Source organism: Uloborus diversus, chromosome 5 (genome assembly GCF_026930045.1).
Source record: "Uloborus diversus isolate 005 chromosome 5, Udiv.v.3.1, whole genome shotgun sequence".
Classification (NCBI taxonomy): domain Eukaryota; kingdom Metazoa; phylum Arthropoda; class Arachnida; order Araneae; family Uloboridae; genus Uloborus; species Uloborus diversus.
The window spans coordinates 145,002,368-145,028,748 of record NC_072735.1 but is presented as its reverse complement, the minus strand read 5'-3'; the positions used below and the strand labels follow the sequence as shown (position 1 = coordinate 145,028,748).

At 33.9% G+C, this 26,381-nt stretch overlaps 1 protein-coding gene across 1 annotated transcript in view; it reads right to left on the bottom strand.

Annotated features, from left to right (window-relative positions):
* Nucleotides 1–26,381, bottom strand: part of LOC129221894 (structural maintenance of chromosomes protein 5-like) — a gene marked incomplete at its 3' end in the record, with an annotated part of 198,620 nt that overhangs the window by 144,151 nt on the left and 28,088 nt on the right. The window contains 4 exon segments of the mRNA XM_054856266.1: nt 19,143–19,221; nt 21,257–21,318; nt 25,054–25,125; nt 26,022–26,183. Coding sequence (XP_054712241.1) covers nt 19,143–19,221; nt 21,257–21,318; nt 25,054–25,125; nt 26,022–26,183 — 375 coding nt within the window.

Sequence of the window (26,381 nt, the reverse complement as noted above, 5' to 3'; positions counted from 1 at the left end):
GGGATGAAGATTGTGCATTCTCCTCTGATAATGTTTAGAAATTCAAGTCCTAAAAAATAAAAAATAAAAAAGAGATTTTTTTAAATAATGTTTGTCAGAGATTAGAGTCTGGGGCGGAAATTATTCAAAATTGAAATCCTAATTACACCTTTGTCTGCCATCGTTGAGGACGTCAGGTGAAAGCATGGGTTTCGGGGACTTTTCCTGGGAAATTTTCAAAATGGAAGTCTTAAATGAAATCGGAAATTTTAGACGATCTTTAATGGGGGGAAACATTGCGTTTGAAGGGTTCTCCTGTTTTCCACGAAAGTTTTTTGAAATTGAAGTATCAAAACGTAATTTGAGACTTAGGCTATCTTTGATAACCTGAAAGGAATAAATGGAGATCGGGTACTCATCCCGGGCAATTTTTCGAAATCAAAGTTCTAACTTCTAAAAATTAAACTTTAGACGGGGGAAGAGGAAGCTTTCCCATAAAAGTTTTTAAATGGATGACTTGGAAACGCTGTTTCATACATTTATAAATGTGGGACTGTTGCTACAGTCAGGAGCCCCCCCCCCCCCCAGGACTCCCGCGAAGTCAAAAAAGTAAGTTGAATACAAATACAAATACAAATGTGACGACCAGCAACAGGCACTGGGCCCAGCTAGGCTGGTCCTAGTCAATTAATTAGTCCCCAATGAAGATCAATGGCCCTCTTAAAGCTATCCACTCCCTTGCTCATTACCACCTCTTCCGGTAAGCTATTCCAAGTGCCCACGACCCTGCTAAAGTAGTAGTTTTTCCTGATTTCCAAGTTAGCCTGAGATTTAAATAGCTTAAAACAATGACCCCTTGTCCTGCTTTCCCCGCAAAAATTTAATCCATTTACATCTTTCATTTTGATAAATTTAAATAACTGAATCATGTCCCCTCTGACTCTCCTTTGCTCCAGGCTATACATGTTAAGCCTATTAAGCCTGGTATCATAATCTAAATCTGAGAGTCCCCTTACTAATTTAGTTACCCTTCTTTGAACCCTTTCCAATACAAAAATATCTTTCTTCAGATAAGGCGACCAAAACTGAACAGCATACTCCAAATGAGGTCTTACTAAACTCCTATATAAAGGCAGAAGAACTTTCTTAGATTTGTTTGAAATAGATCTATTGATGAACCCAAGCATTTTGTTGGCTTTGTTACTAGCAATACTGCACTGTTGACTAAACTTGAAGTCCTGATTTATAAAGACACCCAGATCCATAACATTTTCTGCCTGATTTATGACTGAACCCTGTAAACGATATCTCATACGCTTATTTCCATGACCTAAGTGTAGCACTTGACATTTCCCTACATTAACTGCCATACCCCATTTATCTGCCCACTTAGTAATATGATCTAAATCCTCTTGCAGCTGTTTTACTTGTTCTTCATTTTCGACAATCCCCATAACTTTTACGTCGTCAGCAAAACAATTCATGCTTCCAGAAATATTATCATTGATGTCATTCATAAATATAATAAACAAAAGAGGCCCTAAAACTGATCCCTGAGGAACCCCACTTAAAACATCACTCCAATTAGAATGATTTCCTCTCACAACTACTCTTTGCTTCCTACCAGTAAGCCAATTTGTAACCCAAAGTAAAGTTTTTCCTCCTATTCCAATGTCAGCTAACTTGCTGAGAAGAGCAACATGCGGTACCTTGTCAAAAGCTTTTTGAAAATCAATATAAACAACATCCACACATTTTTTGTTATCTAAAGCTGAGGTAACCTTGTCGTAGAAATGCAATAAATTAGTAGTACAGGATTTACCTTTCCTGAAACCATACTGCAAACTAGTCAACAGACTATTAGTCTCTAAGAACATCATGATCTTAATTTTGATCAAAGTTTCGAAAATCTTACAAATCACCGAAGTCAAACTTACAGGTCTATAATTCCCAGCAATACCTTTAGACCCCTTCTTGAAGAGTGGCATTATGTTAGCCAGCTTCCAGTCCTCTGGCACCGTCCCCGAATTATAAGAAGCATTGAAAATATTCAAAATAACATCCACTAATTCCTCTGCACATTCAACTAAAATTTTTGGATAAATATTATCTGGTCCCGGAGCTTTAGTTGCTTTAATCTTTTTCAAATGAAATAAAACCTCCTCCCTGGAAAATACAAAATCCTCAAGCTGTATAATAGCTTGTGTCTTGTTAGTGTCAACTGTTGAGATACAGTTATCGTTAAACACACTGGAAAAAAAGTTATTTAGAACATTTGCAATATCCCTATCGTTTTGGATTAAATTTCCATGCTCATCAACCAAAGGCCCAATTTGACTGTTTCGAGCTTTCCCAGAATTAGCGTAAGCAAAAAACCTCTTAGGGTTCCCATCAATGTCATCTGCCAGCCTTTGCTCCAATTCCCTATTCTGAATCCGTACCAAATACTTAAAATTTCGCCTTGCCTTACCATACTGGAGCCTTTCCGCACTCTGACCAGTTTCTTTAAACTTACGAAAAGTGGCTTGCTTATAATTAAGAGCTTCTTTAGTCTCCCTGGAGAACCACATGGGCCAAATTTTGGTACTAACACCTTTTCTCCTAAATGGAACATAGTCCCCAACGGTTTTAGCAAGTTTATCCTTAAATTCCGTCCACTGCTGATCTACGTCGCTATTTTCCAACCCTGACGAAAAAACCTCTTTCAAGCTCTGCCTAAGTGCAACAAAATCGGTGTTTCTGAAATTGGGCACAAACCTAAAATTATCATCTTTGCACACTTCAAATTTAACCCGGAACCTAATGCTGTTATGATCACTATCTCCAATATGCTCCCCTACACTCAACCCCTGAACAAAACTACCTATGTCACAAAAAACTAGATCCAAAATGGCCTTCTCTCGAGTTCCCTGAGTTACAACTTGATCTAAGAAACAGTCACCAATTACTTTTAAAAATTCCTCTTCTTTGCCATTACCAGGATAAAAATTATTCCAATCAATACCCGGAAAATTGAAATCCCCCATTATGATAACGGATCCCTTACTGGACATGTCACTAATAATACGGTACATCTGTTCATCTTGTCCCTGGTTTGAATTAGGTGGCCTATAAATGTTTCCAAAGCGTAGCTTTATGCCCTTACTGCTCATCAACTCCAGCCAAACCATATCAATATCAGTAGGCTTATCATTTATGACCAATTCATTGCAAATAAAATTGTCTCTAACATAAAATAAAACCCCACCACCTCTTTTACCTACTCTATCCTGTCTGAATAAATTATACCCAGCAATATGTAATAACTCTGCATCAGATTCGGTAGCCCATGTCTCTGTAATTCCGATAACATCCAACTTCTCATCCATAACTATGCTTTTCAATTCATCCATCTTGTTCCTAATACTGCGAGCATTGGTATAGAAAACTTTAAGCATGCCTAAGTTGCTTTTATTTAACACCCTGAAATTTCCTAAATTACAATTGTTAACATTACTACTCTTGTTTGTCACTTTATTTCCATTTCTAGCAATACCCAAAAACATATCATACAGGGTTGGACGAAAAGAAAGTTTTTTCAGGGGGCAACGGTAAAGTAAAAAGCCTCCCTCCCCCTCCGCTCATACAATTTTCAGCTTCGTGCGTGTTCCATCTGTGCCTGTCCCACTCCCCCCTAAAATGCGCTACTGCAGGTGTATGAAAATGGCGGCCCTTTAATTGTTTCAAACGTATCTATACTAATAATATAAAGCTGAAGAGTTTGTTTGTTTGAACGCGCTAATCTCGGGAACTACTGGTTTGAATTGAAAAATTATTTTTGTGTTGAATACTCCATTTATTGATTAAGGCTATAGGCTTTAAAAAAAAAAAAATCAGATTGACCGAAATACTTGTAATTGCAAAACAAATGTTTAATTGTTTAGTTATATATGAATTCCTAATAGATGGCAGAGTAAGTTAACCCATCGAGTTGGCGCTGGCCGAAAGTGTCGATAGCTGCGAGGAATCATGCCGCAAGGCTCACATGCTACGCTATTGTGGGTCTGTAGTGGTCAGCAAACTGATTTTGGAATGCGTTTTTTCTTTCTTTTTTTTCATGTTCAGGTACATAATTTAATTTTGTAGGCTTTTTCTATTGGGTTTTGTTTTTCTTATTTCTTCAACGTTTCTTTTTGTTCTTATAGTTGAAGATAGTTATTTATATAAGTAAATAATTTGATTTGTCATATTATTCAGCTGTGATTGTTTTTTTACAGCGTTTTTACTTAGTATTGTTTGTTTGGCAAAACATTTTAAATTGCAGATAAAAAATCGTTAAAGGACAGGATTACCGTAGCGTGGTTACTTAACGCGTTAAGCAATGAACTATACAGTTGAAGGATTATTTTGAATTGTATAGCTACAGTTAATCTTTTAATGTGATTTAGCGAATAGTTTTAAATTCCAAAGAGACTTGAATAGGTTTTTTGAAAAGGTGTATACGCATTTTAGTTGAAGAAAAATGATCATTTCACATCAGAAGGGGGGGGGGGGGGGGAAGCGTGAATTTTTTTCTTCTTCTACTGACTTTCTTTACATTCCTAGCACGGGTATCGCCGTGCGGGTACTGCTAGTTTTAAATAAAGAGGAAGAGAATGTCTTCGTCTTCTGGTTTAAGAGTTTGGTCATTACTAGATCTAAGTATTGACAATATGAACCTAATCATGAGAATAATATTCATTCAAAAATAAGTGTGGGGTGCGAGGGCTTCTCCCCAGGAACTTTTTTTTTTTGGTTTTTTTCGTTTTCAAAATGCATTTAAACGATCTTTAGTAATGTTAGGAGCAGGAGAGGAAAGGGAGTGTTCCCTCGTCTATTTTCCGGAGTTGAAACTTTAAAATTAAATTGTTATCTACAATTATGATAATGAAAGGGGGTCCGGGGTTCTCCCCTGGAACTTTTTAGAAAGCTCTTTAAACGCAGCTTTAGACGATCTTTGGTTGTACTATGGAAAGGAGACTGAGGCCCACCCCGGAAAATGTTGTAATTTGTGATTTTAAAAGTGCATTCTAGATTATCATTGGTAATGTTAGGGGCTGAAGAGGTTCGTTGATTCTCCACGAACATATTTCGAAATTGAAACTTTAAAAACGGAATTGTAGATTATATCCGTTTTTTTTCAGAAAGAGGGTGTGTTGGGCTGTGCTCTACTCCAAAAATTGTAGCTGTAAAAGCGCATTTAGGCTATCTGCAGTGATGTTAGGGAAGGAGAGCCACTAATCGTCGCGCAACAGTATACATTAGAATATCATGAAACATATTTTAATATTTTACTTATTTATTTATTTATTTTTGGAGGGGGGGTGGAGATGGGAATGCGAACAAGCTTGGGAAAAAAGTTGTTTCGAGAAGAAATTTTTCATTCACCTTTCTTTTCACTCCCCCCCCCCCCTTTTGTGCTCGGCGCCCTACACGGTCACATGCCAGACATCCTGGAATCTGCGTTGTGCATATCTCTAGATAGTATAAAATGAAGTCTCCAAAAAGCGTCTGTTTGTTTAAACGCGCTAAACTTGATAACTACCCGGCCGATTTCGCTGAAATTTTCACAGCATGTTTCCTTTAGCACCGGAAAGGTTTGCAGACAGGTTTGAAAAAAAAAATGATGAATAGTTTCTTTTTTTTTTAAATTCCAATATAGACTTAATTTTTACATAAAATCCCGAACATGGGGGTGAAAAGTTACTTGCACATATATTAATATCACATATCGTTGGAAAAAGTAGAATTTTCCGCGTTCTACGCAATTTGTTTCAATGATCTAACTTAATTAGGGCGGGAGTTATTTGCATTTTAGCTCGAATTTTTTTAGGCTTAGCTGAAATTTAGGCACTACTTTCTTCATTAAATCTATCAATAAAAAGTGAAAGAACTGTCCCACAGTTTTTTTTTTTTTTTTTTTTTGACACCATTGGAAAAAGCGATATTTTTTACTCCAGATCCATTTCGACCTATGGTCGAAAAACTAAGTTTCTATCTTGAAAGGAAAAAAAAAAGTTACAAGTCTTTTTAAATCAAGTTCAAAAAATCTCTTTCCCATTCAAATTGTTAACCATTTTCTTTCGCATTTTAATTCCTTAAACTTATTTTATTTTGTGTTTCCATGGTTACGCTTTTAAAAACCATCTTTCTCGATTTAATTTCTTTAAAGTATTTTAATATCTGTTGTCATTGTTTGGGAGGGAAATTTTGCATGACATTTTCTTTTAATTTTATTTATTTAAACCTGATTGTTGAATATAATTCACTTTTATTTTCAAGGTAGACTGGGAAAAGCCGGGCAACAAAGCTAGTATCTTCTATAACACAAACATGTAACCTGTACTTTTGATTCCCAAACTCTTGGGGTGGGGGTGGGGGGTAAATCAGAGCGCCGTGAAGTCTTCATGGGGGCGTCGCGCCAACGGCCAACGCAACGGAATTTTCAATTACTTCCTTATAATTAGAGAATTATGAAACTGTTGAAATATTCCGCAGTGCTTCTGAATCATGAATGACACTAAAGTGCTATGCAATGTTGTTAGTTATGATTAGTTACATCAGTGGTGAATCTAGGGAAGGAGCTATCGTTGGAAGGGATCCGAAAATGATATAAACATTTTTCGCCCTCAGTCCCCCACTACTCCACCCCCCCCTGGAATAAAATCCTTGCTTGCCACCGAATTATAGAGAGAAAGGCGTCGTAGAAAAGTTAGATGTCCAAAATAGGCGCCTTGGTTGAAAAATATTTTGGAACCATAGCATTAGCCAACAAGGGGGCCCATATGGGGGGAGGGGGCAAGTGGGGGCTCAAGCCCCCATCCTAGAAATTAGAATTTCCTTGCTTTTGGTACTTTTTCTTTGCAAAAATGTAAAAACATTTATTCATCAGTCATTAATACGAGGGCTATCCAGAAAGTAGATTATGTTTTGGAATAAAAAATAAACAAAGTATAGGAAAATTTTTTTATTATATACAGATGAAAGCCACACTCAAATACTACTTTTCGACATAGTCACCATACAAATTAAGGCATTTATCGTAGCGATGTACGAGCTTGGAAATTCCTTCGTCGAAAAATTCGGCCGCCTGCGCCTTCAACCACTCCGTTACCTCTTCTTGCAGCTGTGCGTCGTCATCAAAACGCTGCATAGCCAGCCACTTCTTCATTGCTGGGAATAGGTGGAAGTCGCTCGGTGCCAGGTCGGGACTGTACGGTGGATGAGGAAACAACTCCCACTTAAAAGATTCAAGAACTTTACGAGTGACATTTGCCGTGTGGGGCCGGGCGTTGTCGTGAAACAACAAGATCTTAGAGCTCAACATTCCTCTGCGCTTGTTTTGAATTGCTCTTCTGAGTTTTTGGAGAGTTTGGCAATACCTTTGAGAGTTTATTGTAGTGCCTCTTTCCAGGAAGTCCACCAAAATCACACCTTTTCTGTCCCAAAAAACAGTCGCCATGATCTTCCTTGCCGACATTGTTTGCATGCATTTCTTGGGTTTTTGGGGAGAACTTGTGTGCCCCCACTGCATTGATTGCAATTTCGTTTCACAGTTCACGTGTTTCACCCATGTTTCGTCACCAGTAACGATGCGATCGAGTAAAAAGTCACCATCCTTATGGTAAGCGTCCAAAAAGTTCAACGCTGCAGCCATTTGCTGATTTTTGTGGTCCTCTGTCAAGATTTTTGGAATCCATCTTGCACAAAACTTGTGGTAACCAAGCTTTTCGCTGATGATTTCGTGCACCAAACTTCGCGAAATTTGTGGAAAACTTAAAGAAAGTTCCGTTATTGTGAAATTTCGATTTTCCCGGACTTTAGCATCGACTTTTTCGAGAAGTTCGGCGTTCACTATGCTGGGTCTCCCACTTCGACCTTCGTCGTGAACATTGGTTCGGCCATTTTTAAATCTTATGACCCACTGACGCACTCCACCTTCAGTGATAATGTTGTCCCCATACACTTCACAAAGCTGCCGATAGATTTCTATCGGTTTACAGTTTTTTGCAGTCAGAAACCTTATTACTGCGCGCACCTCGCAGCTCGCGGGATTTTCAATTAACACAGACATTTCAAACCGTCACAGTATCTGAACGAACACAGCACGAACCTCTCACTAGCACGGCTAGATGCAGACTGAGCTGCGCAACGCTTTTGATAGACATCGGTAAACGATATTTATCCGCGTTCTCATTCCTAATGTAATGTAATATAAAATTAACTTTATTCAAATTAGATTAACTTCTCAACTCTTTCGGCATGTTTAAAGTTTCAGTTTTAGGTTGGCATCCTTTGATGCCCAATCATATGCAAATGAGGCAAGTATAAATAGTGAACGATTCCAATCGTTCTCTCTCTCTTCTTTTGTGTTCGTCAGCCTCTTGTGAGTTAGGTCCGATAGGTGTTGGGGAGTTGCGAACTCCGCCTCCACTTATGGCCGGGTTTTATTCTTAATAACTTAGTTTTGTTAGTTATATTTTATTTTAGTTACTATTGACCAATAAATTCTTGGTAAGATTTTAACAAGTTTCCAATGTTCATTTCTTCACATTAATATTTGATTCTGCACCTTCCACTGTGTGATATTATCTCTGCTTGTATAAGCATGTAACATTGTTGACTGACTTACGAAATTTAGCCCTTCGGCTTTTCGTTTAAACATCGTAAGTTATCATAAGGGTTATGGGCCCAGCCCTACCCAATTGTATCAGAATAATTACGTGTTCAGTATCATGATGTATTAAGATGTTTTCGAATTGTCAGCAGAGTAGAGTATTAGACTTCGTGTTTTTGTGATGAAATGGAATGTTGTAACTGACTTGTCTTTTTGCTGAATCGGTAGATGACAAGTGTTTGGAAATCTTTTCAATTTGTTTTCCCCGCATCGGCGTTGAATGAAAACTGTGAAAGTAGAAGCTTTTCTTTTGCCTTTTGGAAATTTGTATCGAATCTTTAAGCCATGTGTAGTGCAAACTTTTTCTCAGATGTTTCGTTTGCATTTTATGGGGGGATATAGCTGGTTTGGTGTTAGGCAGAATAGTGGCTGCTAAATTCAGCGGAAGACCTGGACTTGTTCCAGGGGGGAAGCTGTAACAGTTGCACTATTTAGGTTTTTTTTTCGGGGATATTTTGAGATTTTGTTGGTTGTTTTTTTTGCAATTAGGTTTTTTTTATTTTTTTGGCGTTTTTCATATTCTTATCAATCATGGCATCCCAGAGTGTTCCTATCGAAAAATTAAGGTCTGACAACTATGTGAGTTGGTCATCTGATATCAAATTTGTCCTAATGGAACGAGGTTTATGGAAGATAGTTAATGGAATTGAAAAAGAACCTTTTTCTAATGATGAAAAAAAGGCTACTGAGCAAGAGATTCGTAATTTTCAAAATCGACAAGATGTGGCTCTATCCATAATTTATTTAAATTTGGAGAAAAATTTCAAAAAGATAATCGAAAATCAGGTCAACGCGGCTGATGCCTGGAAGGCTTTGAAAGATCACTTCTTTCCTGACAATCGTTGTCAGCACATGACATTGTTTTCAGAGTTATCCCAATGTCGTATAAAAGAGGAAGAGTCGATAAATCTTTTCGCTGCCCGTACTCGGCAAATTTTCGAAAGAATTAAGGCTATAGACGCGAATTTCTCTGAAAATTATTTGATTTTTCAAATTTTGCGTCATTTGCCCTCAGAATTTGACAATATTTGTCAAGTTATTCTTAGAACTAATGCACAGGAATTCACATTTAATAAAGTAGTCAGCGAACTTATTGCCGAGGAATCGCGAATTCGACTAAAAAATGAGGACGATAAAATTATCGGCAGAGCTAACTTTGTAAAGAAACCGGGTAATTTTGACAAGAAGGGAGTAAAAGGGAAACTAATTTGTTTTAACTGTAATAAACCCGGCCACAAGCGGAATGTGTGTCAATATAAGAGGCTTGACAAGGACCCCGAACAACGTAACAGAAAGTCAAGATCACCAATCCGGAACAAGAGGAAGGCGAACAAGAAAACTGCGAGGTGCAGTTCCCCATCAGCGGAAAAGGAAGCATGTGAGTACCAGAACTTTTTCATTTCCGAAGTACATCTAAATGAAGTATCAGAAGACCCTGATGAATTTATTTTCGACACTGGTTCCACCCATCATTTCGTCAACATTCGTAGTGCGTTTGAGGACTTTAAACCATTGCGAAATAAAGAAATGGCTGTAGCCGTTAGAAATGAAACTTTCCCCATTTTGGGGATGGGAACTGTGAAATTAAAGTTTGATGATACTATCATTGTTTTAAAAGATGTAATGTACTCTCCTAATCTACGTCAAAATTTGTTATCGGGTACTAAATTCGATAAGGGGGGTGCTAAGTTTGAAGGGGGAAACGGCTCCGTGGCGATATCTGGTCGAAATGGGTTTATATTTAGAGCAATTTTAAGAAATGGCATTTATTTTGTAAAACCTCAAATTTTGTATAATAAATCGTATCAAGAAAGTATAAAACTAAATAAAGGTAATGATCATTTCGAAAATGAGAAAATTGAATGCTCTAATGTAGAAAAATTAGAATTGTGGCATAGAAGGCTGGCACATATTAACACCGATAGTATCAGAAAGAGCGGTGAATTTGAGTGTGTCCATGGCCTGCCTAAATTCAAAAATGTAAAAATAGATTGTGAAAATTGTAAAATTGGTAAATTTAAACGTGTTTCATTTAAACCAATAGGTAAAATACGGTCTAAATGTCCCCTTGAATTACTTCATGCTGATGTGTGGGGTCCATGTAATATTAAGGGAAATAAGGGGGAACGTTTTTATTTATCAATCATTGATGATTTTTCACGTAAATCTGCTTTGTATCCAATTAGTGAAAAGAGCAAAGTACCAGAAATTTTCATAAGGCACATAAAGCGTGCTGAAAGATTTTTAAATCTTAAAGTAAAAGCTGTTAGAACTGACAACGGGGGAGAATTCGTAAATAAAGTCTTTGACAATTATTGTTTGGATAACGGTATAAAACATGAGTTAACCAATATTTTTAGTCCAGAGATGAACGGTTTGGCCGAAGTGTACAATCGCTCAGCCGCTAATGCTGCAACAGTATTATTGGAAGAAAGCGGGCTAAGTAAAAGATTTTGGCCGGATGCTATGCTTTATTTCAGTTATACTTGGAATAGGATTTGTCACTCAGGACAAACTAAAACACCTTTTGAGTTATATGGTGGACGTAAGCCAAGTGCTAGGCACGTCAAACCTTTCGGTGTTTTGTGTTATCTTGGAACACCCCGTCAGCAAAGACATAAACTTGATGTTAAAGCCAAAAAGGGTATATTTTTGGGCTATGCATTTAACACTAAGGGTTTTCGTATTTGGATTCCCGAAAGCGGAAAAATTTTTGAAAGTATAAATGTAAATTTTAATGAAAATGTTTATTACAAAGAAGCTTTTAAAAATATATCAGAGAGTGACTCTAGTGGAGCTATGCTGGGTCCCTGTCTCAAATGGTCAAATATTCAATCAGATTCTGAAAATTCAAAAAATGAATCGAATTCCGAATCGGATAACGGAAGTGAAAGCCCGAGTACGCCGTCTAAATTCTTATCTTCTGATGAGAGTGAAAGCGAGACGAGCGGGGATGAATCAGATTCGAATTCTGACTTGAGTGAAAATGGGGAAAACCCACCACGCGCCCAGCTGCGTGAAACAGAATGGGTGAGGAAAGCAATCCCAAGGTCAGATAAATCTCGTACTGATATTTATTTTTATGAGAAACATTCTTCTAAACGATTACGTTCTTTAAATGATGTTGAAAAATATTGTTCTAAAAATGCTATTTTGTTTAAGCCACATTTATTTGATTTTAATGGTAAAAATCTATATCAAGGTGAAATTTCTGATCAAACTGTTCATTTAAATTTATGTAACTTATGACTAGATGATGAAATTGTAATTCCTAAGAATTACAAACAGGTTCTTAAATCTAAGCAAAAGGACCAGTGGTTAGATTCAATGAGGGATGAATTAGAGGTTATGCATTCTAGAAAAGCGTGGGATTTAACACCTTTGCCTGCAAATGAAAAGCCAATCGGATCGAGATGGGTTTTCAATGTTAAAAGAGATGAATCGGGGAAAATTGTTAGATATCGTGGGAGACTTGTTGCTCAGGGATATGCACAATCCCCTGAATCGTACGACCAGACTTTTAGTCCGACGATTCATTTTTCATTGGTTCGATTTTTCTTTTCCTTGAAAATATCAGAAGGTTGGTTCGATTTGCAGTGCGATGTGAAAAATGCTTATTTATATGCACCTCTAAAAGAATGCATCTTTATGAGACAACCACCGGGTTTTGCAATAGAAGGGAAAGAAAATCTAGTTTGTAAGCTTAATAAAGCAATTTACGGTTTGCACCAGAGTGGCCGTATGTGGTTTTTTGAGATAAACAGTGTTTTATTGAAAATTGGTTTTCAGAAATTTGAAGAATGTAATTGTGTTTATATTTATAATTCATGTGTCATTTTATTGTTGTATGTTGACGATATTGTTTTGCTCGCACGGAAAGAAAAGAATTTAAATCATGTTTTAAATTTACTTAGGAAAAATTTTGACTTAAAAGTTCTCGGAAAAACGAAAAAACTGTTAGGTGTTGAATTTGAAAGAACTGAGAATGGTTTGAATTTGTTTCAAACGAAATATATCATTGAAGTTTTTGAAAAGTTCAAACATTTTAATTTTCCGGTTTCATCATTGCCGATTTGTAAAGGTACTGTTTTTTTTCGAAATTGAATTGTCCTAATACAGAAAATGAAAAATTTGAAATGTCAAAGATTCCTTATCGTCATTTGTTGGGTTGTCTTTCTTTCATTGCGAGCAGAACGAGACCGGACATTTGTTATGCGGTCAATGTCTTCAGTCAATTTCAAAGCAATCCTGGTGTCATTCATTGGAACGGTCTTTTAAAACTTCTGGGTTATGTTTTTCAAACGAAAGATTTAAAACTTAAATTAAATTGTAATAGAACCCAATTAATAGCTTTTTCTGACGCCGATTATGCAGCTAATCGAGATGATCGAACTTCACTCGGGGGGCAGTTAATTTTGTTGGATAATGCGCCGATTGAATGGCGAACCTTCAAGGAACGTTGTATTAGCCTTTCCACTATGGAAAGTGAATTTGTGGCCCTTTGTGAAGTGTCTAAAGAGCTTATGTGGTTTGACCGTGTATTAAACGAATGTTTACGCTGGGGAATTGTTAGAAAAAGTAAAATTAAATCTGTAATGTGCGTTGATAATCAATCGGCCATTGACTTTGTTAAATCTCCGATTGAAAATCACCGTACAAAACATATTGATGTAAAATTATTTTTTGTTCGTGATTTGATTCAACGGGACATTTTTACCGTAAAACATGTAGGTAGTAAATCCAATAGGGCCGATATTTTTACGAAGCCGCAGACCCGTTTTGAACTGAATCGTTTTTGTGAACAAATATTTTGTTAATTTTTAATGGTATGAAATTGTTTAGTATAATAAATATAATGGGATATTAAAGTATAAATATTATTTGTAACAACTGAAATTCTTTTCCAAATTTCTCGTTGGTGTAATCTTTGAAATGGAGGATTTTGATTCAATGACAAGAGTTTATTTTTGGAAACTAAGCGTTTTAAATAATTTTGTCATTGTGAAAAAAAAAAAAAAAATTTTTTTTGTAAAATCATTGTGCCCATCTATTTCAAAGATACTGTTTCGAGTATTTTTGTCAATTACAGTTTGACAAGATAGATTGCAGTGGAAATGTTAATCTTGGACTTACTATTTCCTTGGACTGTGGATCATCAATAGGCAAGAAGGACTTTTTTGAGAAAGGACTTTAATCAAATAAGCGGTGATGTATTGAGCTGCAGCTGCTGATGGATGATGTATTATGATGGATATATATCCATATTTGCATATTTGTTAATTGTTAAATTTTTTGTAAAAGATTAAGCCTGGCCCTTTGTGGATTTTTTTTTTTTGTTATTTTTGAATCTATTAAAATTGTATAAAAATTTAAAGTTTAATAACATTACTGAATGAGAAGGGGGGATATGATAGACATCGGTAAACGATATTTATCCGCGTTCTCATTCCTAATGTAATGTAATATAAAATTAACTTTATTCAAATTAGATTAACTTCTCAACTCTTTCGGCATGTTTAAAGTTTCAGTTTTAGGTTGGCATCCTTTGATGCCCAATCATATGCAAATGAGGCAAGTATAAATAGTGAACGATTCCAATCGTTCTCTCTCTCTTCTTTTGTGTTCGTCAGCCTCTTGTGAGTTAGGTCCGATAGGTGTTGGGGAGTTGCGAACTCCGCCTCCACTTATGGCCGGGTTTTATTCTTAATAACTTAGTTTTGTTAGTTATATTTTATTTTAGTTACTATTGACCAATAAATTCTTGGTAAGATTTTAACAAGTTTCCAATGTTCATTTCTTCACATTAATATTTGATTCTGCACCTTCCACTGTGTGATATTATCTCTGCTTGTATAAGCATGTAACATTGTTGACTGACTTACGAAATTTAGCCCTTCGGCTTTTCGTTTAAACATCGTAAGTTATCAGCTTTGACCCCAAGATGGCCGCGCTAGCCCCGCCCCTAGCGGACACAGACGAAAACGTAATCTACTTTCTGGATAGCCCTCGTAAATAAGTAATTAGAAAATTCAAATTTTAATAACTCTAATCTGTACTGAAATCGGTTTCCATGAAGAATTTTTCCTGCTAAACCATGGGGAAAACATCTGAGCCCCCCCCCCTTAAAATTTTGCATATATGTGCCCATATTAGTCAAGACTTTTAATGCAAAGATTTATTAGTTTCAATTGAGTTCAAGTCGGCGCTGAATGTTTAATTATTGTTGTTTTTAAGATTCGTGAATTGATACTTAAAAAAAAAAAATCCTATGAAATAGTATATGTCACTTTTATTTTGAAAACGAAGGGAAAAACTCCGCTACCATTTTTTTCCTTTGGGAAATAGGTAAATTTGGAAAAAAAAAAAAAATAAGGCACCGGCGCACCGGGAATTTTCCCGGTATCCTGGCGGGCCAGTACGCCACTGCATACACTTGTGGTTAGAAAAAAATCCCTGACTTTTCAATGTTTTCCAGGTTATTTTTTAGAAAATTACTGGTTACTTGATTCATTCAAAATTAAGTTTAAGTAACAATGTTTTCGAAATAATCAAAATTGTTTAAAGTAGCAATGAATAAGAACTAAATTATTCCACTTGTTGATTTAAAAAAAAAAAAAATCTTGGATTTTTAAAAAAAATTTCTCACAAGTTTTTTTTTTTTTTTAAACATTTTGTTCAAAATTGTTTTAATTTGTTTGCTACTTGTTGAAAGCAAAGTACTTTCAACTTATTTTAGCGTTTCTTTGATGCCACATGTCATGCATATTATCATTTAGCTGTAATCGTGCAGTGTTGCCAGATGGTCAAATCCAGATTTTCCAATTCCCTTCCAACTTTTCCCCAAAAAGCGATGTTTTCTATCAAAATTCCCCAAATTCAAAAATTATTTTTCCACTAATATTTTCATAAAATGAATCGACTTCCTCTGATATTTTTGTCTGTTGAAAAATTTTTTTCCCCCCAAATAGCCATATTTTCTTATAAAATTTCCCAACTTTTTTTCTTCCCATTTTCGTTTTTTTTTTTTTTTGTCTTTACCTTTACCTTTTTTTATCTTTTCTAACTAATAATGAAGATGAAAGTCTCTCGCTCTGCATCGATCTCTCTCTCGGTCAGGATCTCTGTGACGCGTATAGCACCTAGACCGTTCGACTGATCTTTTTATGAAATTTTGCAAAGAATCAGTTTGTAGCATGTGGGTGTGCACCTTTAAGCAATTTTTCGAATATTCGATTTTGTTCCTTTTCTATTCCAATTTTAAGAACATTTTCCGGAGCAAAATTATCATAAGATGGATGACTAAATTACCAAGTTATCATAATGTGGAACCGTAACGTAGGCAAGCCAATTGGCAAGAAATTCATCATGCATTACTTGTAAATATACAGGGGAACCAAAATACCTTTTAACTTTCAACTACGGGCAAAGCCGTGCGGGTGCCACTAGTCATAAATACAAGCGCCTGAAAAAGAGATAAAAAATAGCCAAATATATTTTTTTTTACTCGCATTTACTACTCTGCTTCTGTATGTATATTTAAACTATGATTTTTGTATATATTTATCCAAGAACATTCTTCATCACACCTATTTTTGCCCTGTTTCTCGTATCAACTAATAACTCATGCAGAACTATTAATGCAAATTCCTTAGCATAATATTCCACATAATACGAAATGCGAATTCCATAAAGTTGAGCAAAGATAAACCAACGCTGTTTGATACAAATAATGTAACTACTAGATGTCAAGATGCAAATTTAATTACAATTTTTTTTTCTCGAAGTTTTTTCCCCCCAGGTTTTCCCCAAGAAAAAAATGTTTCCCCAAAGAATTCCCCTCAAGACCCATTTCCCTAAAATGGGGAAATTTCGCCCAATCTGGCAACACTGTAATCGTGCACCAATTTTTGTCCGCTTTTGGTTTACAATTCTGCTTTTTATTTTCTTATTAGTATGTAACACAAAACATATTGAGCAAAGTACAAAGCTATTTTTCAGAATAATATGATTAAAAACAAAAATATATCCGTAAAAGTTCATAACTTAGTTCAAATATTGAAGCTTGCAGAGAAGTCTTGCAATAAAAATTTTGAAAATGGAAGCTGCTTTTATATTGTGGATTAATAAAGAGATCAGGAAGAGGAGATGTTGCCACAAATTGAAACGTTATAAAGGCAAAGCAAATGTATTTAAAAACATATTAGATAAGAATAACGATCTGATCATGGAGCATAGATTATCACTATCTTTTTTTTTAACTCTTAAATATAGTTACTGTATCTACTGTACTATTATAGGGTATCATTTAAATTTTACTACATGCTGTGCATACCGTGTTTTTTTATTTTATGTCTTTCATTCCCATTGGTCATTAATTTTGTTCATCTTAAAGTATTTCATTTTGAATAACAGTTTTTTATTTTTTAAATACAGTAAATGTTCAATTCTTTATGCAAGAAACTATAGTCTATGGTTAAGGAATGCTTTAGAGCAGTTTGAGGGATGTTTATAAGTGTCTAAAAGTATTTCCGATGCTTTAAAAAATTTGTATGCATATATTTTTCCACAATGCGAAATTTCGACTTACGCAAGGAGTCTTGGAACGCATCCCTCGTGTAAGTCGGGACTCGACTGTATATATATGTTAATGCAAAGAATAGGGTATCTGCTACATGTAGAGTTTTCAAATCCATGACTTTCCATGACTCTGGGGTTGCAACTTTTTCAGAAAAAAAAATGCTTTTTTTTTTACAAGAATGGGGTTGTTTCCATCAGTTAAAAGTACTACTTTTAGTCACTGAAGTAGATAGAATGAGCAAAAAAAAAAAAAAAACATGGAGGGAGGAAAATTTTTTATTTTCAAAATGTTTGATTTTTAATAAATTTTTTAAAGTGTCTGATTTTTAAAATAAGGCGCGGTCTTTATGACGTCACAAGTGATGAACTTCGGCGCAATCCACTGGCTCCCTGAATCTTTACTCTCACTGTCTACCACGTTTCCAGGTTATGATGATTCAGAAGCGAACTAAATATTGCGCTCTATGCCTGCTACTAACCATATCGTTGCCAGTACATGTGAGTAAAGAAGCAAATTAAATATTGCGCTGTGTTAATGGCATCATGAATGGCATTTTACCACTTGTGATGTCACATGCAGAAGCGTAAAAAAGGAAATTGAATCTGTACACCGAATATCTGTCTAAAAATATTAAACTTTGTCAAATTATTTAAAAAATGGTCAAATCCTATATTTTTCAATATGCTCTTTCAGAAAAAAATACTTTTATTTTGGAAACGACCCCATCGTCTAAATCTTTTGTGCAAATAAAATTGCAACTATCATAGCTATACTTGGTGCATATATTTCTAAAAATTCAAGTTAAAGCAAAATGTAACTACTTGAGCTACTAAAGCAATGAATAAAAGTGTAATTTTAGTAATGGATTTTCAAAATAAAAGAATCTTAAAGTTGCGGCAAGAATGATGTAATAAATTTAACTGGCGAACAGGGAACGATTAAGCCAATTTCAAAAGCGAATTATTTTTTAACTTTTTTTTTTAAATAATTTTATTTTAAAAACAAATCAAATAATTAAGTGCTTATTATTTTGACAGCTAGTAGTTTTCAAAATTAAAATTTATTAAGTACGTAACAGTAAAAAGATAGAGGGGCCTGTGTGTCCTCTCTTAAATCAAGTATTCACAAGCTATAAACTACGGTATTAGGGTTGGCAATGATATTAAAAGCAAGTCCTCTAGAGGAAGTCTCCCCCCCCCCCTCACTGCATCACTAACTGAATGTGATGGAATTGTCTGACTTTTCGTAACTGTGACCTTATTTGAGTGTTTATTTAATCACTGTAGTTGGGGTCATTGTCCCCAGAAATATTTGGTTCCTTATTGTAAAAATACTGCAAATGTAATGTAAATTGGTTCAAAACCACCGTTTCTCTTGGTGAATTCCCCCCCCCCTCAAACCATAGGGTGAGTTTCCCACAACATTTTTTTTTAAACTATCACACTTGTATATCTTTTGAAATTATCACGTCATTAAAGAACTTATTATCGTAAGTAAATTTAAACGAATATCATAATCTATTTACAGCAAAAGTTTATGAGGCAAAGATAATATTTTCCAGGGACATTTTCACAATTTAACAGGTTTTTGAGATGATTAATAACTTAACCTGACTTTTTTGATACAAATGAAAGTCCCTCACAGTTCCAAGTTTTCCCAGGATTACAGGAACTCTGAAGCAGAGCAAAATTTTCACAATTTTTGGAAAATTAACACCCTAGATGCACAATTAATCATTTATAGGAGGGATGCATGCACAATATCATGTGGTTGCTGTATAAACCTTAATTTGTGGATTGTAGCCTTGTTAATGTTTAAGAATGCTTTAATTCTTGATTAATAACTAAAAGTCATAAAAACTAAACTAATCATTCAAAAAAAAAAACATACTCGACTTTCCATTCTTTCGGCTTTTAACTGTGGGTAAAGTGCTTCTAAGGCTGCTATTTGCTGCTGCAAGTCTTTGCATCTAAAACAAACAATTTACCCTGAGGTTAATATATAGATAAAAATATTTATAAATAAAATTGATATATATAGCAAAGCAAAGGTAAACATTTACATACTCTACAGTACATTCAGGAATAAAAATAAATTTATATCACAGTAGAATCTTGTTTAGCTGGATTAAATTTTTAGACACTTGTAATATCCATGTTTATTCTTTCTACCCTGGTTTATACTCTCGATCCAAGCACCAGAAGAATACAACTCTAATACTCTTAATTCGGGGTTATCTTGTTGTTGATTACAATTTCAAACGAACAGGTCCATGATGAAACATTATGTGTACGTTTGTTCTGTCCGTTGTATATAAATAACTATGATCTATATAAGATCTATGATAATAAGAGCTATATAACATCTCTTTACTCCTCACTATCAAAATAAATTACAGTAATTGGCAAACAAGGATTAAAACATCTTGAATGAACAACAATTTGTGGAATTAATAAGAGTTCTAATTGGTAGTAATGACGGTATCGTGGAACTAATTTTGAAAAAGGATGAAAAACAAAGATGTTCCCGAACACAACGAAAAAGATACAAGTACATTTTATTAAATTTTGAATGTTTTAATGCATCCAGAAACATTTTAAAAAATATAAACACAAATTTGAAAACTATTTACAAATCAAAAACTTTTTGAGGACAAACAATTATGAGCAAACATATTACTCAATTGCATTGGATCTGATCATTATAATTTATTATGTTCTTTAATTGGGTCAAATCATCCAAACAAACTACTGTATGATGATATAATACTTGCTCTTGAGAGACATTTGTGGCCTAAACCTAACCTTATTATCGAACAACACAAATTTCTATGCAATTTCCAACACGAAACTGAAACTATTTTTGATTATGCAGCAGCGCTAAGCAAATTTTCTCCAACATGTGAAATTAATTACAGTAGCTAATTTGTTTTTGTGTGCACCATTTACTACAGGGTTGAGAGATGATGTAATTCAAGAAAATCAGTAGATGGTTTCAGATTCAACTTTCGATGTAGCTGTAGAACAAGCATAGGCTTTAGAAGCTATTAAGATCGACAATTTGGAATTATCAAAACACAATTCAAGTGCCAAATCAGAATTTCCAGATCAAAGTAATTTTAAAATAAATCGCTCAAATAGTAAATAGAGAAGACATTCTAAAAATTGAAATAGATCTAATTCTTGCTGTAGATTTTCTTCAAATTTAAATTATGAGCTAAGACATACAGTATATTTCAACATAGTTTATGCAAAATACACTTATATCCAAGGCTTTCAGTCTTTGTTAACCATAAGTTATTATTGTTGAACTTTTAATTAAAGATTTTGGACACTTCAATTTTTGATTTTTCTTTATAAATTTCTTAAAAAGTAAAATAGGATCAATTGAGGTAAAATGAAGTCTTCAAAAAACATGTAACTTTGTTTTATTGGCAAGATTTTTTTTTCTTTAGTATATATATATATATACGGGATATTTACATCATAAGCAATGTTTGTAACTTTCTTTTTTGATGACCTTTTTTTCTTTTACCTTTGACTCTGACTATACAACTGAGAAGCTAATTTTCATATTTCATCCTTCTCAGCCAAAATTCTAACTAATTTACACCAAAATTCTAACTAACGTCAATGTTCACAAGCTTCTTTACCTAAGTCCAGACTTTAATTTCTATGATAATTAAATTTTAAGCATCAATGAATGATTTTGCTTTAAATTAACGCATTTTCCATTGTACTAAGAAAAGTTTCCAGTCTCGGGGAAAATAGATTTGGACATTTAAGCATTTTACATTGAGCTGAATTTGTAATGAGATTTATTTGTGGAGTATGGTTAAAACAAATGGTTACAAATGAACACATCAAACATAAGAATTTTACAAAAACTTGAGAGTTGAAAACTTGAAAGTTACGTTTAAATAAAAGCGATCAAAAGATATGAATTATGTTTTTTCATGTATTGCATTTTGTTCTCTTAATAGACAGGAAAAAAAAATAACAAACCTTTTTGTCTCATTTTCTTTTTCAGCCAGTCTATTTTTTAATTCTATTTTTTCATTGTGCACCTACAAAATAAATGCATTCTCTTTTAAATGTTAGTAAATGAAATAGTAAAACAAAAATTAGTTTGAGGACTGATATCTAAAAAACATAAGAAAATGTTGTTTGTTCCCAAAAGCACATAAAAACTAATTGAGCTAATATTAATGAAACTGTCTTTTTACTATCACACATTATAGAATAACTTTCAAACTTCCAGCAGAAAACTTTCAGCTTGGATTTTGTTCAAAAATTTATATCCAGCTGTTTTGTCCTCAATGTTTAACAGACCTGAAAGTTAATCTTAAAATAACATTTTCCAGGATAAAAACACAAGTCTCACTTGCCGCAGAGCAACAGTAAAGCATCTAATCCCAGGAATAACAGTAAAATATCCTACAGTTGCTTTGAGGCACCAAATATATGCAAGAAAGAAGAAAAAAACATTTCCTCTTTCTGATTACATACCTTTTAACCCCTTACATGATGTTAACCCATTGGCTCCCAGCATCATATTTATAGGACAGCCCACAATACAAAAAATTGATTTCCTAACTTTATGTTTTGGGATTCATACCAAGAATAAACATACTCCTCCACTTCAAAATCTATTTTTACCTATCAGCCAGCTGCTAAAGTGAAAAAGTTATGTTGAAAAACATTTTTACTACCTTTACATTCTCAGTTATGCAACAAATTAGAAACATTTCATATCAATATCGATAAAAAGTTTTAAAATTTAGTGATTTGATGCTGGATGCTTGTGTGAATATCGCAAGTGTGTCGCAATTAAATTACTTCAGCAGAACTTCTCAAAACCTCTGGAGTATCCTTTTTCCAGCGGCAATGGCCCAATTTGCTGCTCAAAATCATTGAATAAACCACCAAAAAATGTGTTTGTAATAAGAAAATGGAAAAAAATTTCACGTACACACACTTTAATAACTGATAAAATTTCATTTCTAGTTTGTGCTGCCAGTACAACACTTTTTTTTTAAACTCTTGTTATGGCAAACAATCAAATGATGGGAAAATCAACATTTCATTCCCAACTGATCAGTTAATACTACTATGCCAAAAAAAAAAAAAAAAACAGTGAAATGGTAGCCATGTTTTTTTTTTTTTTTTAAATTTTTAAATGTTATGCTATAGTTAAGAGTAGCAACCTTGTCACACTGCAAATTTCCGTATTTTATCAAGGTTTTCCTAAAATCTGTGAATTTTCAAAACATGCTTGATATAAAAATCACTCCTGATCAGGGTTGGCTTTTTGCCGGCAGAAACTGGTTATAACCGGTAAAAACCGGCAGAAACTGGTAGAAACTGGCAAAAACTAGAAAACGTTTTTAATAGCTCTAGTAATTACTTAATGACAGGCAATTAAGTAAAATAAAAAATATAACTCCATTTCGTCATTGCAAAAACTTAATATAATAGTTATTTAATAATTAGTGTAAAAATATGTTAAATAACAAAACTGACATTTCCAAAGCAAAGTAAAATTTATCATAGTTGAAATTGCTATGCGTTAGAAATTTTAGCCTTGTAATGTTGTAAATAACAAATTTTTCAGTTTGTTGTTTATAATTATTTTGTTTGCATTTAATATAAAGTGTAATATATATATATATATATACATATATATCAAATATTTAAATAAATACAGATTTGTTTTATTTCATTAAACTCTAAAATTCAAGAACTTCTCATTTTACACTTAATATAACTGAACAAAGCTATTCTAAAAGAGCTTAATCAAGCAGTTACTGATAATCATTTACTCGCCTATATGCTCCATCCAAAGTATTTGAGAGTAAATTTATCATGTAATCAAGAAGAAAGTGCCCGCACTTTACTCACAAATATTAACCCTGATTATGTACCTTATACCATTGCTTTACAAAACAAATCGGCCCCTTTTCCCAAAACCTATTTTTCCAATCACGTGGTAACAACTACTCCAAATACTGCATGGTGGTGCAGTTTGAAAAAATGTGCTATAGATGAAAGTTATGTGAATCTTGCTTGTTCTTTGAGGATAATGCCACCTTGTTCTGCTGGGATTGAAAGAATCTTCTCAAATTTCTCCTTTGTGCACAACGAATTGGGAAATTGGTTAGGTTTAGAAACAGCGTCAAAACTTTTATTTTGTTAGAGGCAGCTGCAGCGGGGAAACAATGTAAAATTTGATTTTGAATGGTGGTAGTGTTGTAAATAAATTGTGTTTGGGTTAATATTTAATTATTTTTCTTATACATTTTCTATTGTATGTCAGGAGTTGCATTTATGTCATTTTTTGAGTTTCTGCCAGTTTCTGCCATAAATGTGGCAGAAAGGGGTTTTTGCCATGCCGGTTTTAACCGGTTTCTACCAGTGGTTTTTACCGCCTCGGCAGAAACCTGCCAACCCTGCTCCTGATTGTTAAAAAAAAAAAAACCTTCTCTTCAAATGCCACAAGACAGGAAGGATAAAAGTGATAATATCCCAATAAGACAAAAATCACTGAAATGAGAGATTAAGTACATTACACAAACTATAATATTATGTTCAATAAAATATCCTTTTTTTTTTGAAAAAAATGTAAGAACACAAATAAACTTTGCAGCTGTGAGCAGTTAAAGTCTAAGAAGTCTCTTAAGGTGGCAAGCAAAATATCCAAGCTTACATTTTTGAAAGCTGTAACAACAAACTGATTTTAGTAGCTAGTTCCAAGCTTTTTAAAAGTATGAAGTGTTTTTGATCCAAGTCAACAAAAATGACAGAATGTTTTAGAAAATGTTGATAATTATTTCTGTTTTTTTAGAAAATGATTTTCATTAAGATACCATATTTAAGACTGATAATGAATGGAGGAGTATATATTGCTTACAAAGCAAAAGATCAGTGAGTTAAAAGTTACATGTTGAAGGAGGGCGAATAGAGCAAGGACATAACATTATGTTTCAAAGTGTCCAAAGTGTTAGTTCCAACAAATAGCTTGAATGCAATCATTTTTGAAACATAAAGGTGTTACGTTGATTAACAAAACATAAACAAAAATAACTGCACATAGTACAAACTCTGTAGGTTTACATAAAAATTTAATACAGCATAAAAGTAAAATAATTTTTTTCCAGTTTGTTATATGCTTTGCTATGAATAGCTTGACTTACATTGTAGATAGCACACATTCTACTGCTTTCTTACTTCAGCAAAATTAACCATGAAACTCCCAGAAGTTTCGGTCTCTTTTTTTTTTCTGCAACAAACTTGCACCAAATACCATTAAATTGAAAAGTAGGACACAATAAGCTTAGTCCAAATGTTCTGCAAGACAAATGAATTTCAGTCTTGAAATGAAACCCCCTTTCAAAATATAATTTAAGAACTAGTCAAAATGCAGAATGAGGATTCTTATGTGGTATTCATTTTTACCATTTAAAGATTTCATTGCTTTAAATTTTTCGAGCCCTCATTTTTTTAAAAGTAAACTCAAGTTAACACGGATGCCAGTGTTCTTGGGCTTCAGGTTAAAGAAACCTCAGTAGAAACCTTGAGCATTTTTGTTTTCTTTTTATGAAGGAAAACCCAACATATTTTTTTAACCCAAGAGTAAATTTACTTGAGTTGAAGTTACATCAAAGCAACTTAGCTTTAGTTATTGAGTACTAGCAACTTGATATGAATTAAGTATTAAAGAGATAAAATAGAAATGCTATGAAAATTCAGGCATTCACTATGCTAAAGTGTGAGGAAAAGGTTTGTATAATATGTTACTTTACCTTTCCATCTATATCACCCATATTCTTCAATTTTCCTTGAATTTTCAACAGCAAAGAAGAACACTCTGCTTCCTATTAATAGGATTTTTCATTCATGAAAACATGTTCCAAAATCTTTGAAGAAAATGAAAAGAAAAAAAAAGAAACAGAAAGAAAGGAAAACTTATATATCATATATTAAAAGGCAAGTGTACTAATATGCTTTGAAGATCGAATCAGATAGCGATAGATTCATAATTTGTCAGACATCATGTTTAGGCAGTTTTTGTTTTCTTATGACTATAACTAGCGAAGATTTTAATTTAAATGTAAATTCTGAAGCACGTGTCTACCTCTCGAAGGAGAGCACAGTGGCACGAAAGCTGGATTTTGCCAAAACCTACCCTTGGTTCTTCTTTTTTCAAGGTTATGTTTTTCTTGCATCTGCAAAACATATTCTTTTTGTATGGCTTATATTTTCTTAATTTTTTTCTGTCTAAATCAAAAGTGATTAAATGACTTGAGTTAATGGTAAAGTGAAGGAGCGAGGAATGGAATGGTTCTAGAGGTTGTAAGGTCAAAAATTAATTTACTGCTCACTAATTAATGTATTGCCGCATTAGGCAAGAAGGGGTGAAGCCCCTAAATTACACCCCTGAAGGCAGTGTACACCAATCCGCCACCCCGGCGACTGTAAATACTATAAATATTTCAAACGCAATTGATGTATAGGGATTTTGTCTAGCAAAATGGCACTTTTATAGTTCTAAGTAAAGTAGTAAAATGTGCATTAATACCAGTAAGAAATGTATCAGACATTAATATTAGAATTTTTAATGCAGTTATCGTCAATAACTGTAATTAATTATTCCTTTTTACAACTTACAGAATACTGAGAACATAAAACTGTGGAAAACTGCATGTTTTGTAAAAGAAGTAACAAATGAAAAAGTACACATGTTTAAAGGTAGCAAACATTTCATATATACCAGACTTTTCACACTTTTTTGCCTTTGCTTGCATTCACTGTTCAGTTCATTTAATTTACTACGAACTCGTTCAAGTTCTTTTTCACAGTTCTTTTTGGTTTTCTCACACTCTATTTTAGCAGCTTTCTTCTCTTTTTCCTCATTACGATAAATATCGTATTCCTGTAAAGAATTAAAATTTGATGTCATTCAAGCAAAGAAAAACAGCAACAAAATATTAGTGAAACAGATATTCATAAAAATAAAAACCCGGACAAAACCCATAAAACCCAAAAACTGTTTTATAAACTCATCACATTTTGCTTACATTACAAAATGACAACACATTACATAATTCCAAAGAAACAAACTAAATGTTAT